This window comes from Antedon bifida, chromosome 9, assembly GCF_963402885.1.
Source record: "Antedon bifida chromosome 9, ecAntBifi1.1, whole genome shotgun sequence".
NCBI lineage: Eukaryota > Metazoa > Echinodermata > Crinoidea > Comatulida > Antedonidae > Antedon > Antedon bifida.
Genome location: NC_136234.1, coordinates 5,114,237 through 5,129,966, shown reverse-complemented (window position 1 = coordinate 5,129,966; position 15,730 = coordinate 5,114,237). Strand labels below are relative to the sequence as shown.

Genomic DNA, 15,730 nt, shown 5'->3' with positions numbered 1-15,730 from the left:
TGAAGTGTGAATTATTTGTATTTTTTGTATTTCACATTTATTTAATAATTAGTTAGTATAAATTATACATATATTAATCAAATATTTATTTTAATGCTGTATAAAATAGATGATTATTAATATTAAGACCTCCTACGTGGCAACAAATTTCGACTTTCTGGCAATATGAGTTTTCAAATTGGAGTGGATCTCTTTAGTTTGCTAAACTATTTTCTCTACAATATGAATTTGTTTAGCATTTTAAAATGCTTTGTTTCCACGGAACTTCGTTAATTTTTCGAAAAACAATAGTACAAACTGTCGCTAGTCATGCAGGAAAGGTATGGTTTTATTCCTGGTGGTAATTTATGTACTATTGTTGAATAAAATTGAAAGTCTAGTAGGCCTAGCGAGGCTAGCTGGGCTAGGCTAGGCCTAGGCCGAGACTATTCAATTCACAGGCCTGAGGCTGTAGGATACTCTACTAGGCTAGGCAAGGGTCATACTAATCTACGCCCGGTGAGGATGTTATGATATAAAATGTTATCAAGTATATGCAAAATCTATATTTAATGTTATTGTGATATTTAATTGTACGTTTTATACATTTTTAAAGTGAAAAACTGTCGAATTAATACTGATTAGGTTTATTCCGAAACTGAAGACCGCCCTCTGTGATAAGATTTTTGGGGCGTTCTGGTGTGACGCGTTGAACACGTGGTGTGAGAGATATGTGAATCAGGAGGTATTAGGGTGAATTAAAACTCGTATTGGCTGCCTCCTCTCTGTATATCACAAAAAGATTTCTACCTTGTTGTACTTTTTGTATTTAACTTTTTTGTTTGGTTTTTCAGGGAACCAATGCATTTTCTGAAACCGACAACACCACTCCCCCTTATTTCAGAAATAATGACTGGATTGGCCCCATAAACAAACTTTCTAATATTCGATTTATCGAATACAAGAGGACAGAAAATGAAAGCAATGTTGAAAGAGCATATCGAAATATGAAGGAAGACAATTTAAAGTGGAACCATGAGTTTTGGGAGGAACAAAATAAACGTTTTATAAAAGTAAATAATGTTGCGTTTTGATACAATAAAACATCACCACATGACTGAGAGGAGAGGAGACCCATACCCTACAATGATCAACCAAATATTATTATACACCCATTGTAAATGCTTGTTGATTTGTTTTACACTTTAGGCCAAAGACCAGTTTACAGCACAGATGTTCAAGCTAAAAGGAAGCAGTGTTGGCATGAATGAGGATGGTTAGTTACATTGCTCTTTAATTGACATTACAGGTCAGCAAGAAATGATAGAGCAACATGGAAGGACACGTTTTATCATGTGCTTTGCAGAAGTAGTTGTTAACCTTAATTCAACCATGGAGGAAATATATAGATTTCCTCCATGATTCAACAGCCTAAATTTCAGGTCGTTAAGTTGTTGTACCATGACAATTTCTCTTCTCGTTTTTATTTGCAGGAACAAAGATGGTTTTATCAACCGATGAAATGGCTCAGTTTTATCGACTGTTTCTCGAGGAACAAAAAGAACGAATGACAAAGTATAACAAAGACTGGTACCGCAGGAACGTGGCAACTATCTTACCAGGATTTAGAGTCTTTCTGGATCATGTTACAAAGAAATTGTTTTCATGATGCCAATAACTAAGGTCTCGGACATAATCAACAGAGCATGCAATAAAGTGGCATTTATGTTGTGAAGGTTATTATAAGAAATATGGAGATGAACTAATGCTAGTTTGTCTGAACATTTGAATCATGTGATTGATTCAGTATCCTATCTCGTTTCCCATCTATCTATCTAGATTAAGTAGATTTGAATATAGGAAACAAGAAGCAATATCCAGAATGGATAATTGATGGAAGCTATTACACTTCCTAAAGCATAAAACGTGTTTTGAGAGAAAACTACAATAATCTTTGTTTACTTGTATGACAATTTTCTTTTTATACCATTTACATGCAGGTATTTGAATAAAGATTATTTACACACTCATGACTCCGCTTGAGTAAGACGTGCTGAACGAGAGCTCCCGATATTACTTTTCATAATGGCTACAACACGTTCCAAAAAGCCTGACAACGTAAGTTTTGAAGAATTTGTTAAAGAATCTCTTTCCAATATCATGAAATCACAAAATAACCTTGAGAGTAAACTAGCTGAATCTATTAAATTTAACGAAGACAGAATTATTGCTCTGGAAAAGGCTCAGTCGCGATACGAAGCTAGGCATGCGGAACTCGTCGACGATTTGCATACAGCTCGCAACACAATTGCGTCTATGCAAGCTGAGCTGAACAAGGCTGAACGCTTCTCCAGGAGAAATAATATTCGCATTGTGGGAATCGCTAAATCGGATAACGAAAACCCAATCAACATTGTTGAAGATTTCTTAGCCACTCATTTTAAAATTAAACCGACGATTGAGAGAGCCCATCGAGACGGTCTAGGATTCGAAGGCAAGCCGCCCCATATACTCTTTAAAGTGCTTTCATATGTGGACAAAGTAACAATCCTCAAAAACCGACATAAACTCGCTAGTTCAGGTGCCTACATTATAGACGACTTAACCCGTACGGACAGGCAAGAGAAGAACAAGTGGAAGACCCAAGTTAAAGCCCTGTATGATCAAGGAATCAAGCTTAGGTTCAGAGCCGGGAAATGGCGTTCATCAACTGGTATCCCACATGCGTTTAAGTAGTAACCTGTTTCCACAATGATGAACTATATCCAACTTCATCTATCCAAGAAGAACTTTTTTTTTCCTTGTCTTTATATAATTATATTATTTTAAAATATGCAATGATATCGTTTTCCGTTAGCTGTTCACTTTTACAATAATTTTACATCGTATTATTATACCGGGAGCTCCTGTTTGATTTACTTCTGTAAAGCACTCTTACCACATGTCAAATTTGCATACGGTACATCTCAATGCAGCATTCATCATACTTTCAACACGCTGTCTCAGAACCAATGTTTTTATAGCTCTACTTTTGTTGTTTTGTATTGTTTTATTTTACTATTTATTTTTTCATTGCCTAATCTTACTAGCCTATACATATTGTATCTATATTGTCCCAAAACTACAAACTGAATGTCTTCACAACATTTGTATTTATTTGAATATTTTATTTTCTTACAATGAATTGTATTTTATGTAATAATGTCCATGGCTCAGACCTATTAAAATGCATTGCTTGTAATTCTATGGCTCATAAAATATGTATACATAGGTCTGAAGTAAATTCATGGATCTGCCTCTCTTGCACTGGAAACTTATTTCCTTTTAATTCAATAGTTGACAATGATGAATTCTTACATGTTTTAAAGCATTTCTCACTTGACCACGATATTGAATACGATCGGATCAACTCTCTTATTTTAAATCCATTTGATATTAGTCTGAATGGTCGTAGTGATAATGACGAATATGCTACTTTACATGAACCATGTAATTATGACCACATTGATAATTTTAACTCTAAATATGATAATATTGTTTCTTCTTTCAGTTTATTTCATCTAAATGCACGTAGTCTCGTTAAACACTTTAGTGAAGTAACAGATTATTTAAAATCCATTAGTCATGATTTCTCTGCCTTATGTTTTTCTGAAACCTTTTTCAACTCCAATAAAACAAATTTTTCTTTTTATAACATTGAGGGCTACAAACTGATTGAGCTATCTAGAAAAACCAGAACAGGAGGAGGTGTAGCCATATACCTGGATCAGAGATTACAACACAACGACCGTTCCGATCTTTCATCTCTTATTTCTCAAGAATCCGAATCCATTTTTATTGAAATCAATGCCAAACCGAAAAACATCATTCTTGGTCTTGTTTATCGTATGCCTGAGTTATCGGTGACCTCATTTAACATCAATATCTCCCTTATTCTCGACATCATAAATAATGAAAATAAAACAGCGTACATCTGCGGGGATTTCAATATAGATCTGTTAAAATGCAATACTCATAATAGCACGTCCCAATTCCTTACTACAATGCTTAATAACAACTTCTTCCCTTTAATTACTAAACCTACACGAATAACTACAAAAACGGCAACCTTGATTGATAATATTTTCTCTAATAATACATATGACAAAATTTCTACCGGTATTACTTACTCAGATATTTCTGACCATTTTCCTGTTTTTTCTTTAACCCATCAAAATCAATATTCCCAGCCACCTAACTCCAATAGCAATAAGTTCATCCTCCTACAAAAAATTGACGATGAATCTATATCATCTTTATCTGCTGACCTCCTAAATACAGACTGGTCCGATATATATGCGAATAATGACAATCCCAATCGTGCCTATCAATTGTTTAATAACAAGTTAACCAGTCTGTACAATTCCAGTATTAAAACTACACGTATTAAACGTAATTTTCGCAAAGAGCGTAAACCATGGATCACTGTCGGTCTGATTAAATCAATTGGTACCAGAAATAAGCTCTATACTGCCTACCTCAAATCTAAGAAACAGACCGATAAGTACAAATACATAAACTATAGAAACAAACTAACTAATTTACTTCGCATAGCAAATAAAGAGTATTATGCCTCAAAATTCAACCAGTATACCAACAATATTCATAAAACCTGGCGAACAATCAATGGAATCTTAGGTAAAAATAAAAAACAAAACCAACCCTCTCACTTATTTAAAAACAATTGTAAAATTACTAATCCCGGACTTATTGCTGAACACTTTAATGATTATTTTATTAATATTGGGAACAACCTTGCGCAAAGTATTTCATATAATGGCAACTCAAATTTTAAATCATTTCTTAATCATTCCTCTATTTCAAACTCTCTCTATTTAACTCCAATAACGGAAACTGAAATTGTTGATATAATCTTAAAACTTAGGGACAATAAGAGTCCAGGATCTGATGGATTTTCCAATCAAGTTATTAAAAACATCATAAACTTTATATCCAAGCCTTTAGTCCATATTTTTAACCTATCATTTCAAACTGGAATTTTTCCAGACCTTTTAAAAATTGCCAAAGTAATTCCTATATTCAAAAAAGGCGATCCCCATTACTTTGAAAATTACAGACCGATTTCCCTGCTGCCTTGCCTGTCCAAGGTTTTAGAACGCCTAATCTACAACAGACTTTATACTTTTTTTTCTAAATACGATATCCTCTTTAAGCATCAGTACGGTTTTAGAAAAGCTTTTTCCACTGACCTTGCAATAACTGATCTCTATGATAAACTGACTTCTGCACTTTCAAACAATGAACACACCATTGGTATTTTTCTTGACTTGAGTAAGGCCTTTGACACTATCAATCATGAGATACTTCTTCACAAACTTCAGCATTATGGTGTCAGAGGCCTTCCTCTTAAACTCTTAAAAAGCTACCTTACCAGTCGCCAACAATTCACTGCTTTCCCCCCTTTTGACTCAAAACTATCCTCCATTCTATGCGGCGTTCCGCAAGGCTCCATACTCGGTCCCTTATTATTTTTTAACATATATAAACGATCTCCCCAACTGTTCCAAATTACTCAAATTTATACTTTATGCGGATGACACTAATATTATTTATTCTCATAAAAATGATCAAATTTTACTTAATACAATTAATAGTGAATTACGCAAAGTTTCTGATTGGTTCCAAATCAATAAATTATCGCTAAATGAATCCAAATCAAATTATATTATATTTAAACATAAAAACAAAAAATCCATCTCTCAAAACTTAAAAGTTTTAATTAATGACAAGGTAATCACACGTGTTGAGGAAACCAAATTTCTTGGCGTCTCCATTGACTCAAAATTATCTTGGAAACATCATATCAATACAATCTGCAACACAATTGCGAGAAACACTGGTATGATGAACAAATTAAAGTACACACTTCCATCAAACATTTTATTTAATTTATATAATACTTTAATTCTTCCGTACATATCATACTGCAACATTGCCTGGGCCGTTACACCTGGCAAGTTCAGCACTTTATGCCCCTGGACTAGTTTCGAAACTACCAATATTGACCGAATTTTTAAATTGCAAAAACGAGCAATCCGAATCTGTTCAGGGGCATCATTCAGATCTCATTCAAAACACTTATTTTTTAACTTTAAATCTCTCAACGTCTTTGATGTTAATAAACTTCAAACTGCATTATTCATGTACCGACTTACAAATAATCTACTTCCGACCCACATATGTTCACTCTTTACTAAACCTTCTGATACCCATACACATTTTACCCGTTTTTCCAATACTAATGTATACACTGTTAAAAACTGCGACTCGCACATTAGACGTCATTCAATACTTTATACCGGACCTAAACTTTGGGAAAGTCTTTCACATTCACTGATAAAGAAACCTTCACTTTTTAGTTTTAAAATTACATATAAGCAATCTCTAATCCAAGCATATGATGAATAAGGTGTTATGATTATTTTTAATAATGTTAATTTATTGTTATTCTATTTTTTATATATTATAATTTAGTCACAACTATTACTGATATTTGTTATTCTCTAATTTTTACTAGGCATTTTGTACAGCAAATATCAATATTTCATGTGCTGTTTTTTGTCATGTACCGTAACTGCAGTCTTGTTAGGGGGTCAAGCTTAAAGTGTCTTACTTATTTGACCTCCTTTCACACTTCTTTGTTGTACAAGTTTCTCTATATATTTTGTTTAAATTAGTTTGATTACCTTAATGTTTCACATAACTTGTATTATTTTTGAAGTGTGAAAAATTGAATAAAAGAAAGAAAGAAAAAGAAAAGAAAGAAAGAAACTGTACAGTATTTTGTAGGCATTATTAAAAAGTACAGAAGTCCAAACTGCACACACTTTTGAACAGTAAACGTGCTTAAACTACCTTCAAAATCAACAACCATGAATACTTGTTTGCAGGAACAAATGAATACTTAAATCACTATTATGGCATCTACCATTAGCATTATTTATTGGGTATCAATAATTGAAATACAGTACAAAAAATTAAGCTTTAAATAATGCTTATCGAAACAAAATTGCAAGAAAGGCTATCAGTATGCAAATAGCCTTATTTACATATTTAGAGAACACCAGAATCTTCAATACACCGCATCAATACACTAATTAACATAAAAATGCATCTACAGTTATTGCTCTACCAACGACAAATGCTACATGCCAACTTAAAACATACTAGTACAAATATGTACTTTCTATGTAAAGTTTTTAATTGTGAACCACGCATTTCGGATATACTTGGCCACCTTCCAGAATTTTAACAGCATATGCTTAGCTTGGCAAATATATTATTTCAGTCAACAAGTCTTTAGACTTATATATGTATTTTAAACAACTTATTACATACAACATTTATATTTGTTATTTTATTTGGCATTTAAATAATATCGGTAGTATAGTATCGGTTAAGGTTGTGTATATATTGATTGTAGCAACAGTTTTCCTGGCAAAAACACTTAGCCTTGGTTCAGCTTTACTCTGGCCCCAAGCGTTGCAACTTCCACCTGCAGTTTGATTGTGCTATTTCCACTTCTTAATGAAACTATTATCTTGACGTATTAACCTGAAAAAAAACCCCCAAATTTTATCAAAGTTTCATACATATAAAAGTTAAGAGCAGTTTTTCTTATCAGAGAGAACCGAGTGTACTTACGATATCGTCAATTTTCATAATACTTCTGACCGTTTCTGAAGCGAGTTGAATTGCACTGATGGACACTAGGACAGGCTGGACAACGTTTTCATCTAGTATGTTTGTAATCGCCCCCTAAAACACAAACAAAATCTTGGTATTTATTTAACACTAAACTAAGGTCATGCCTTATATAGTAGTGGAGAAGATAATAACATTACTTTATCGTCATTAAAGATGTATTGTCCCCCAAAACATGAAAAATGAAGATTAATTAAATCAGAATTTGAACAGGTTAAATTTTGTAGTTTTAATAAAGTTAATCACTTCCGTAGAAAAAAAACCCTGAAAAAATAATGTTTTCACTTATAAAATGGAAAAGAAAATGGTTAAATTCAGCCAAAAATCCATTGGCTGGCAGCCAGGTAAATAATTTTTTAATCAATCTAATTTGTGGTCAAAGTGGATGACTATATGACATTAAAATGGTATATTCAACAGAAAACTTTTAATAATTATTTTTTCAGGGGGACCATACATCTTTAATGAATGTCATGCATCAGTGGTCCTTGGGGATCTTCATTGTCAAGAATGACTTGGAGTTGGATTGAGTATGCATCATTTGCACAACATATTCATCTACCCATCCCATTTCATTAGCGATTTAACAATGTTACTACTGACCTTTCTAACATTGATACCAGCGGCCGTTTCTCCATGGGCATGCCTATTCCTAAGATCTGTGACGACCGATATGGGATTCAATCCAGCATTCTCTGCCAGGGTCGATGGAATCACTTCCATAGCTTCTGCAAAAGCTCTAATACAATACGCTTCCAATCCAGACAGACTTCTTGAGTACTCCATCAAACGGTAGGCAACTTCGATCTCTGGTGCTCCGCCTCCTGCGATCAATGCCCTGTTCTTGACAAGACATCGGATGACACATAGAGCATCATGGATGGATCTCTCGGCCTCTTCCATCACCAGTTTATTGGAACCTCTTACTAACACTGTGACAGTCTTGCCTGGAGTAGCAGCACCTGTGACCTGTAAAAAACAAACGTAGCATCTTCTAAATCTATAATTTAATACCGTGATTAAGATGATGTATAGGTGTACTTTATAGAAATGGTGTTCGCTTCAGCATGGTAAAAAAAAGGTTGCTTTAAAGGGGGATTCTGGGTTTAAAATTGCTTTTAAATATCGTTTATTTATTAAATAAAAAATATTATAACAATATAGACATGTCAGAATGAAGAAGTAATAACGAGAAATTTAAAAAATTAAATTTCATATACATTTTAGGGTAAATTCATGGAAAGTCTGTTTTTTAGCAGCTTAGGGAAGCTCATTAATATTCATGAGATATTCACAAAATCACGTCATCAGTGGATTCCAAACTCGCGACGTCATGTACAGTGTGTTTGTCAACTAATTTACATCCCTCTCCCCTGTCAAACGACAACCACCCGATCATTGTGAAATACATTTTTTGTAGATTTTCTAAGCTAGGCCTAAAGTGTAATAATAACAGTAGTAGCATATATTTATTTGACATTTAATGAAATACAAAATTAAGTACAGATTATATATAGATTGTATACAGTTATACTATTTTTATACCTCGAATAGTATAGTAAAGATCGTATTATCGGCTTCAAGTACTAGGCTAGGCCTAGCCTAAATTATTTTTTGTCATGGGTGAGAGGCATTCTGACTAGGGATTCCATGCCACGATGGCTACCCTACGTTTTACATTGGGGCCCATCATGGGCCTAGCTAGCCTACTAGTACTACTAAACGATTGGCCCATAAATAACAAAACTCAGTGGATCCAAACCCATCCTATCAACCAAACTCCTAAACAATCTAAACCTAAAACGTTCTACAAAATCGGCTGTAAATATTGAGGCAAAACAAGGTCCGATCGCCGTCCGCACGTATGCCTATGGTGTCCCGATCGTCTAAGTAGGCCTAAAATAGGCCTAGTTTACTCTCCAAAAAAGCGGATACTGCATCAAGCAAGTAGACCAGGTAGTAGGAAGGAGACCTGGCCGATCCGGCCCAGTTAAAAATTGAGCTAGCTAGTGTAGTAGACCCTATGCGAATTGATACTACCAGGCCTTTTACTATAGGCTACACTTGTTAAAATTAGCAATACTTATGTTTACAAATATTCCAACTCTCTCGTTCGAGCTATATTATCTATACCATTCCGGTAGGTCGAGTCGACCTTCAATCAAATACTGTACATCGTTCATGTTGTGATTATAGACGGGGTATACTCGACCCGACCAGTTTGGTATTGTATACTGTATCTGCTTATCACGTTAACGATGCCAGGCATGGGCAGAGAGAGCACGTGTATCGTCGTCTCGCTCTCCTCGCTCAGGAATGTATACGTTACGCTTCATTGATTTTGAAGGCTTTCCCTAAGTCAGTGCGAAAATCGGCAAACGTAAAGTGCAAACATATCTAAGTTTTCACTGTTTTGATAAATTTTCATAGAAAATTGACTTCATAAATGGGAAGACCGACTAAAATTACATCAGATAAGTATAATTTTACAAAAGTAATTGATATGGTTAATGATAACGAGTCGTCGGAAGATTGACCATTTCACGAATTTCCTATTCTGTAACACAGTGTCATATCGCCGTAGCTGCACTTGTAATCTGGCCTCATTTCACAGCCTTCGTTCTGCTTCACTGGCCGCTTATATAAATTGAAACTTTTACCGTTCAAGAGACAAACAAATATATTTTACATTTTTTACTATTCATTTTAAACCCGGAACCCCCCTTTAAATCAATCAAATACAGTGCAGATAACAAATGAAATGGTATATACTGGCCTCATGCACATATAATATTTTGTATCCTTCCGTCTTCAATCTCCCAAGCTTATGCTCCATATTGTCTACCAACTAGGGTAGAGATATTTGCCATTCTGCTTATATAGTTAGGCCATGTTTTAAACATAACTAACACTATCTACACTATCAAACTATATGTGACAAAAATATGTGATGTGCCCAAATATGGACATGATGTCATATTATTTAAGCACATCACTACCATATTTGGGCACATCAAACTAGTTGATAGTGTGGACGGAGCCTCGGAATTGTGCATCAGTGGTTCCTTGGGTAATCCACATTGTCTCCCCAAAGAGAAGAACTGAGAGTTGGATTGAATATGCATCATTTGCACAATATATTCCATTATGTATCTGTACAGTTGTTCATTCATTTTTACCTTAACAGCTTTGCTTGTGCCTGCAACAACCTCTTCTACTAACTCAGCTTGCGCGAGCATATCAGGTTGGAAGTGATCAATACTAGCAATCGGCTTGCAACCAATACTCTGAAAAAAGTAAAGTGAACAGTGGTAGTGCCACGACCATGTTTCTCTCAAGATCATGGGTTCAAATCTGACAAATAGTTATTAATTATTATACATATGACTATTAATTTATTTGTGCATCAGTGGTTCCTTGGGGGATCGTCATTGCCTCCGTATTAGGAAGTACTTGGAGTTGGATTGAGTATGCATCATTTGCACAAACTATTAAGAACGTCAAAAAGATCCAAAATGGTAACACACGCATACCTTGCAGATGAATTCAATTTCAGAGCGTTCAATATCCTTGATTACCATAATCTTCATCTTGGCAAGGAAATGGAGTGCGAGGTCGTTGACTGCATCCCTGTCAAAACAAATGTCAAAGGTCATTATACAGTCGACTCTCCCAATACCGGACACCTTTGGGCTGGCCTAATATGTCTGGTTTTCCGGAAAGTCTGGTATTAGGAATATGTTTCTAATGGTAACATGAATTTGGGACCTTTTGGATATCAAGAAAAGTCTGGTATTGGGAGAGTACACTGTATAAGTTATATAGGAAGACTGCAGTCACAGACAGTGTAGAAATCAAGCTGCTATAAAAACACTAACCTGAGTATAGATTTCTGAATGAGCAGAACATTACAGCCGGCTTTCTTGATTTTCTTGACGAGGTCCAAGATGTATGCACGCTCTTCTCGCAGAATTCTGTCCATTTGAGTGTAGTCGCTCACAACAACTTGGTTGTCCATCTATAAATTATTAAAAAAAACCCCTACTTGTTATTTGCTTTATACAGTAGACATGAAATACATTTAACTTGCATACAAGATACTACTAACAACCAACATTTCATCTTGTTTTTCTGTCTGTATAATGAATTATATTTGTTTTATCTAAAGTAGATTTTAACCAGTTGGTGGCGATGATTCGCTGTTGGTTGGGAGTGAAATAAATAAATAACAAAATCAGTATCCAACGTTAAGAGCAGGTTTAAGATAACTCACATCTGTCTTTGGTGGAGATAGACAAAATTGAATAAGACCAATCTTGGCTTTCTCTACTTTTGATGGTCCTCCGGTTCCAGCTGGTCTCTGGGTGAACACAAGTCCATCAACAAGTTCTGTATCTTCTATTGTTCCACTAAAAACAATAAAAAGAATTATATATATAAATATAACTATAGTGAGGGTCTGTGGCGCAGTGTGTTGGACATTGGATTACTGAACGGGAGATCGTGGTTCGAATCCAACTCTCGCCGTATTGCTTGTATCCTTAGGCCAGATACTTTACTTACGTTTGCCGCTCTCCACCCAGGGGCATAAAATGGGTACACGGGTAGATGAAGACACAACTTTGCGCTGATTACTAGTTGCATTATTGGGGTAATAATGTGCAGCGCAATGAGAGCTTGCTTATATAAGAATCTATTATTAATATAACTATAATCGGCAATTTGACATGACTTTACAGTATCCGAAATATAATATAAGGAAATTCCAAAAACCTTACCCTAATTTTTGTATTAATTTGACATCATTTAGATCAACATTAGTTGCCGTTGCTGGGTCTATAACACGTAGAACAGCATCCACTGATATAGGAGCCAACAAGTTGGAATATTGTGAAACAACCTAATGACGTAAAAGAAGAGAAAGGGGGTTTTTACGGACTAATCTTCATAACATTCAGCTTTTATACTAGCTTTAATTATGTGAATGAGAGGAGATCGCAAACTACCTTTGGGTAGTGTCCCTAATGCTTGGTTACCACTAAAGACTTACCATAAGGACGTAACGCAAGCAATGGATTATTATTGTTGCTTGTCATTGGTCAACATGCTTACATTGCGTTATGGTTGACGTCCTTGCATTGTGTCCTAGTGGGAACCAAGCTTAACAAGTTACTCAAAATTAAACCATCATTTACATGTTGTGCATCAGAACAAAAACAATCTGCACATTCCACTGGGGGAACTAGGCGTTGGATCTTGTTTTAATCATCATTTTGCACATTTCATCACCAAAATTAAATCAAATTTTATTCTTACTTACTTACTCCTAGTACTTACTACTCTTAGTTTAACAATAAAGGCAGCAAAGTCAACCCAATGTTATGTACACAAATTCGTGCAATAGAGGGGATGTTCCATGAACTTTTAACTTTTCCTATCTAGGCCCTCCCTCTGTAGTGGCACGGGACTATTGTCAGTTTATCCAGGTAAGCTAGGCACGAAAAAGACGACTACAAATTATACCTTTGAACTAAGTGATGTCGTTGCGCTTTGAAGAAGTGCTTCTCTGTTATCAAGATCAAGTGGAATTGACATATTGTTAAGGATTTCTACCGCTTTGGTCGACGCGTGTTGGAAAGATTCAGATATTGTGGTGGGATGGATACCTGTAAAAAAAAAATATAAATCAATAAATAATATTTTCAAAGAAGGATGATTATCAACATTTACAGTAGCATCACTATTTTTTTTAATGGTGTAATGGGCATGCATCTAGATTTACACGGACCCTGGTTCAACTCCTGCTGATGATTTTTGTTTTTCCATTTTATTTATTGTGCATCAGAATATTTTATTAATCTGCATATTCCACAGGTTGGAACTAGGCGTTGGATCTTGTTTTATTCATCATTTTGCACATCAATTCTTCAAGTTTAATATTTTACAATAACGTACACAACAAGTGAAGATGACATGACAGAAAGGTATACCTTTTTGTAACAGTTTAGAGGCTGCATCCAGTAAGCTGCCTGCTATGACTACAACGGAGGTAGTACCATCCCCGGCCTCTATGTCTTGTGCTTTGGACAGCTCAACCAACTGAAAAATAGACACAAATACATGACATAGTACAGTACTGTAAATATATATATAAAACTAGAGGGTACTCCGAGAGTACAAACCTCCGCCTACTGTAAAATTCCCCTACATAAAATGCCCCCTGAATATTTTTTTCTTACATTTTTTTTTATTAGTTCTAAGTGTAAATATGTTAACTGCACACTACAAAGTTGTGGATGACAGTGTGGTGTAATGGTTATGTATCCAGCCTCTCACAGTTGAGATCGCTGGTTCAAGTCCCACTGAGGTTTTTTTTTTTTTTATTATTTTTTTATTTCTTTTTTTTTAGTTTTTTGTGGACCTTGATCTTTGACCCTGACCCTTCAAAATTTAACCAAAATTATATGATGTGTCATTGATCATTGTGGCTAAGTTTGGTGAGAATCGGATAAAAACTGTGGTCTCTAGGCAGTAAAATAGTTTTTTGTTAGTTGTGACCTTGACCTATGACCTTTTCCCCTCAAATTCGAATTCGTCCGAGCTTTTGGGGCATAGATCATTGTTGCCAAATTTGGTGAGAATCGGATAAAAACTGTGGCCTCCAGGCTGTTCACAGACACACACACAAACAAACATACAGGGGTGAAAACATAACCTCCTTGGCGGAGGTAAAAACAAATGAAGAGAGAAGGAATTATATATTTAAAGTGTGTTTAAAAAGCATGGTAACATTTAAAAACATGTTGGGATTGCGTAACGATCTGTAATGTACAATCTCGATAACTCACCATTTTAGCTGCTGGATGCAAAACCTGCATTTGCTTCAGGATGGTGGCGCCATCATTTGTGATTGTAACATCGCCTTTGGCATTCTGGATCTGAAAATTTTTTTATTGAAATATTATTTAGTGAAAATGCATACATTAAAACTTCAGGTTTTCATTTATAGAGATGAGGAGAGAACTTGATTATTTTTAAAATTGTAATCATGGAAATTTCACTTTATATTTTAGGTGGTCTTTGTCCATGTCTGGAAAAAATTAGCAGCAGTATTTTTTTGCTGTCCTTTTTTTTATTTTTTTTTATTTAGAAACATTAGGCATATGAACAAAACAGTTTATTGCGATAGAAATTATAGCCCAATTTTGCTGGATGAAGTATGTGCTGCTCTCTAGCGATAAATTATATTGGAAATTAAACTATCTTGTTTGTTTTTACCATTTTATCCATTCCTTTAGGTCCTAAACTTGTCCTGACTGCATCTGCAACCGCTATAAAAAGGGAATACAAAGAAATCAACATACTGCCATACATGTATAACAGATGGAGAATACATTACTTCCACTTCTCTTCATTCGCACAAAATCCAATCATAAAAATATTTTAAAAAACAGTTTGGCCTAGGCCTAGCCCATTTTAGCAATAAAAAGGTTGTTAGCTAGGCCACAAATTCAAAGAAAACTTTTTGTTTTACTATTTACAGATTGCACGATTTAGTAAGCCTATCTAGGCCTATAATACTGCAAGCTATCCTACCCAGTCAGGCCCAACCCTGCACCGATACCCGGCTTCATCACACTTACCTTTGGCTGCGCTGATGTTACTATTTCGAATTTGGGTCGGTTTTTCTTTATCGTGAAAATTACGACCCTTACTTGCTTTCGCTTGTTCAGGCATTTTAATTAATTTAAACTAATATATTTTTACCAATATACAAAAAAGGATGTTTTAGATAGATGCAGATTTCAATGCTAATCCACCGAAATCATGCAAATCAAATGAGCGAACATGCCAGAAGACAAAATCATTTATTAAAAACATTTTTTATATATACATTATATTAATGAAAATGAATGTTAAGGAGTTAGCTTTAAAACCTAAAAAAATATAGATATTATTTTAAATATTTATTTTTTTCTAACAGTAT

The 15,730-nt window shown here is 34.8% G+C and overlaps 3 protein-coding genes across 3 annotated transcripts; 2 read left to right on the top strand and 1 right to left on the bottom strand.

The window, feature by feature from the left end:
• The first annotated feature begins 180 nt into the window (after positions 1-180).
• Positions 181-1,791, top strand: LOC144851378 (COA8 family protein CBG23705, mitochondrial-like). The gene is made up of 4 exons (XM_078708803.1): positions 181-320; positions 834-1,052; positions 1,189-1,255; positions 1,473-1,791. Exons 1-4 carry the CDS (start codon positions 246-248, stop codon positions 1,646-1,648), a joined length of 537 nt encoding a protein of 178 aa, XP_078564929.1. The 5' UTR covers positions 181-245; the 3' UTR covers positions 1,649-1,791.
• A 207-nt stretch (positions 1,792-1,998) lies between these two features.
• On the top strand, positions 1,999-2,715 carry LOC144851377 (uncharacterized). Its single transcript, XM_078708802.1, has one exon. The coding sequence runs from the start codon at positions 2,065-2,067 to the stop codon at positions 2,713-2,715; it is 651 nt and encodes a 216-aa protein (XP_078564928.1). The 5' UTR covers positions 1,999-2,064.
• Positions 2,716-6,954: 4,239 nt separating this feature from the next.
• Positions 6,955-15,587, bottom strand: LOC144851368 (T-complex protein 1 subunit delta-like). Its single transcript, XM_078708780.1, has 13 exons — positions 15,387-15,587; positions 15,022-15,074; positions 14,592-14,681; positions 13,734-13,842; positions 13,267-13,409; positions 12,522-12,643; positions 12,017-12,152; positions 11,622-11,761; positions 11,277-11,373; positions 10,923-11,030; positions 8,347-8,712; positions 7,684-7,797; positions 6,955-7,593 (listed from the first exon to the last, which is right to left on the bottom strand). The coding sequence occupies exons 1-13, from the start codon at positions 15,478-15,480 to the stop codon at positions 7,576-7,578; spliced, it is 1,590 nt and encodes a 529-aa protein (XP_078564906.1). The 5' UTR covers positions 15,481-15,587; the 3' UTR covers positions 6,955-7,575.
• Positions 15,588-15,730: the final 143 nt, after the last annotated feature.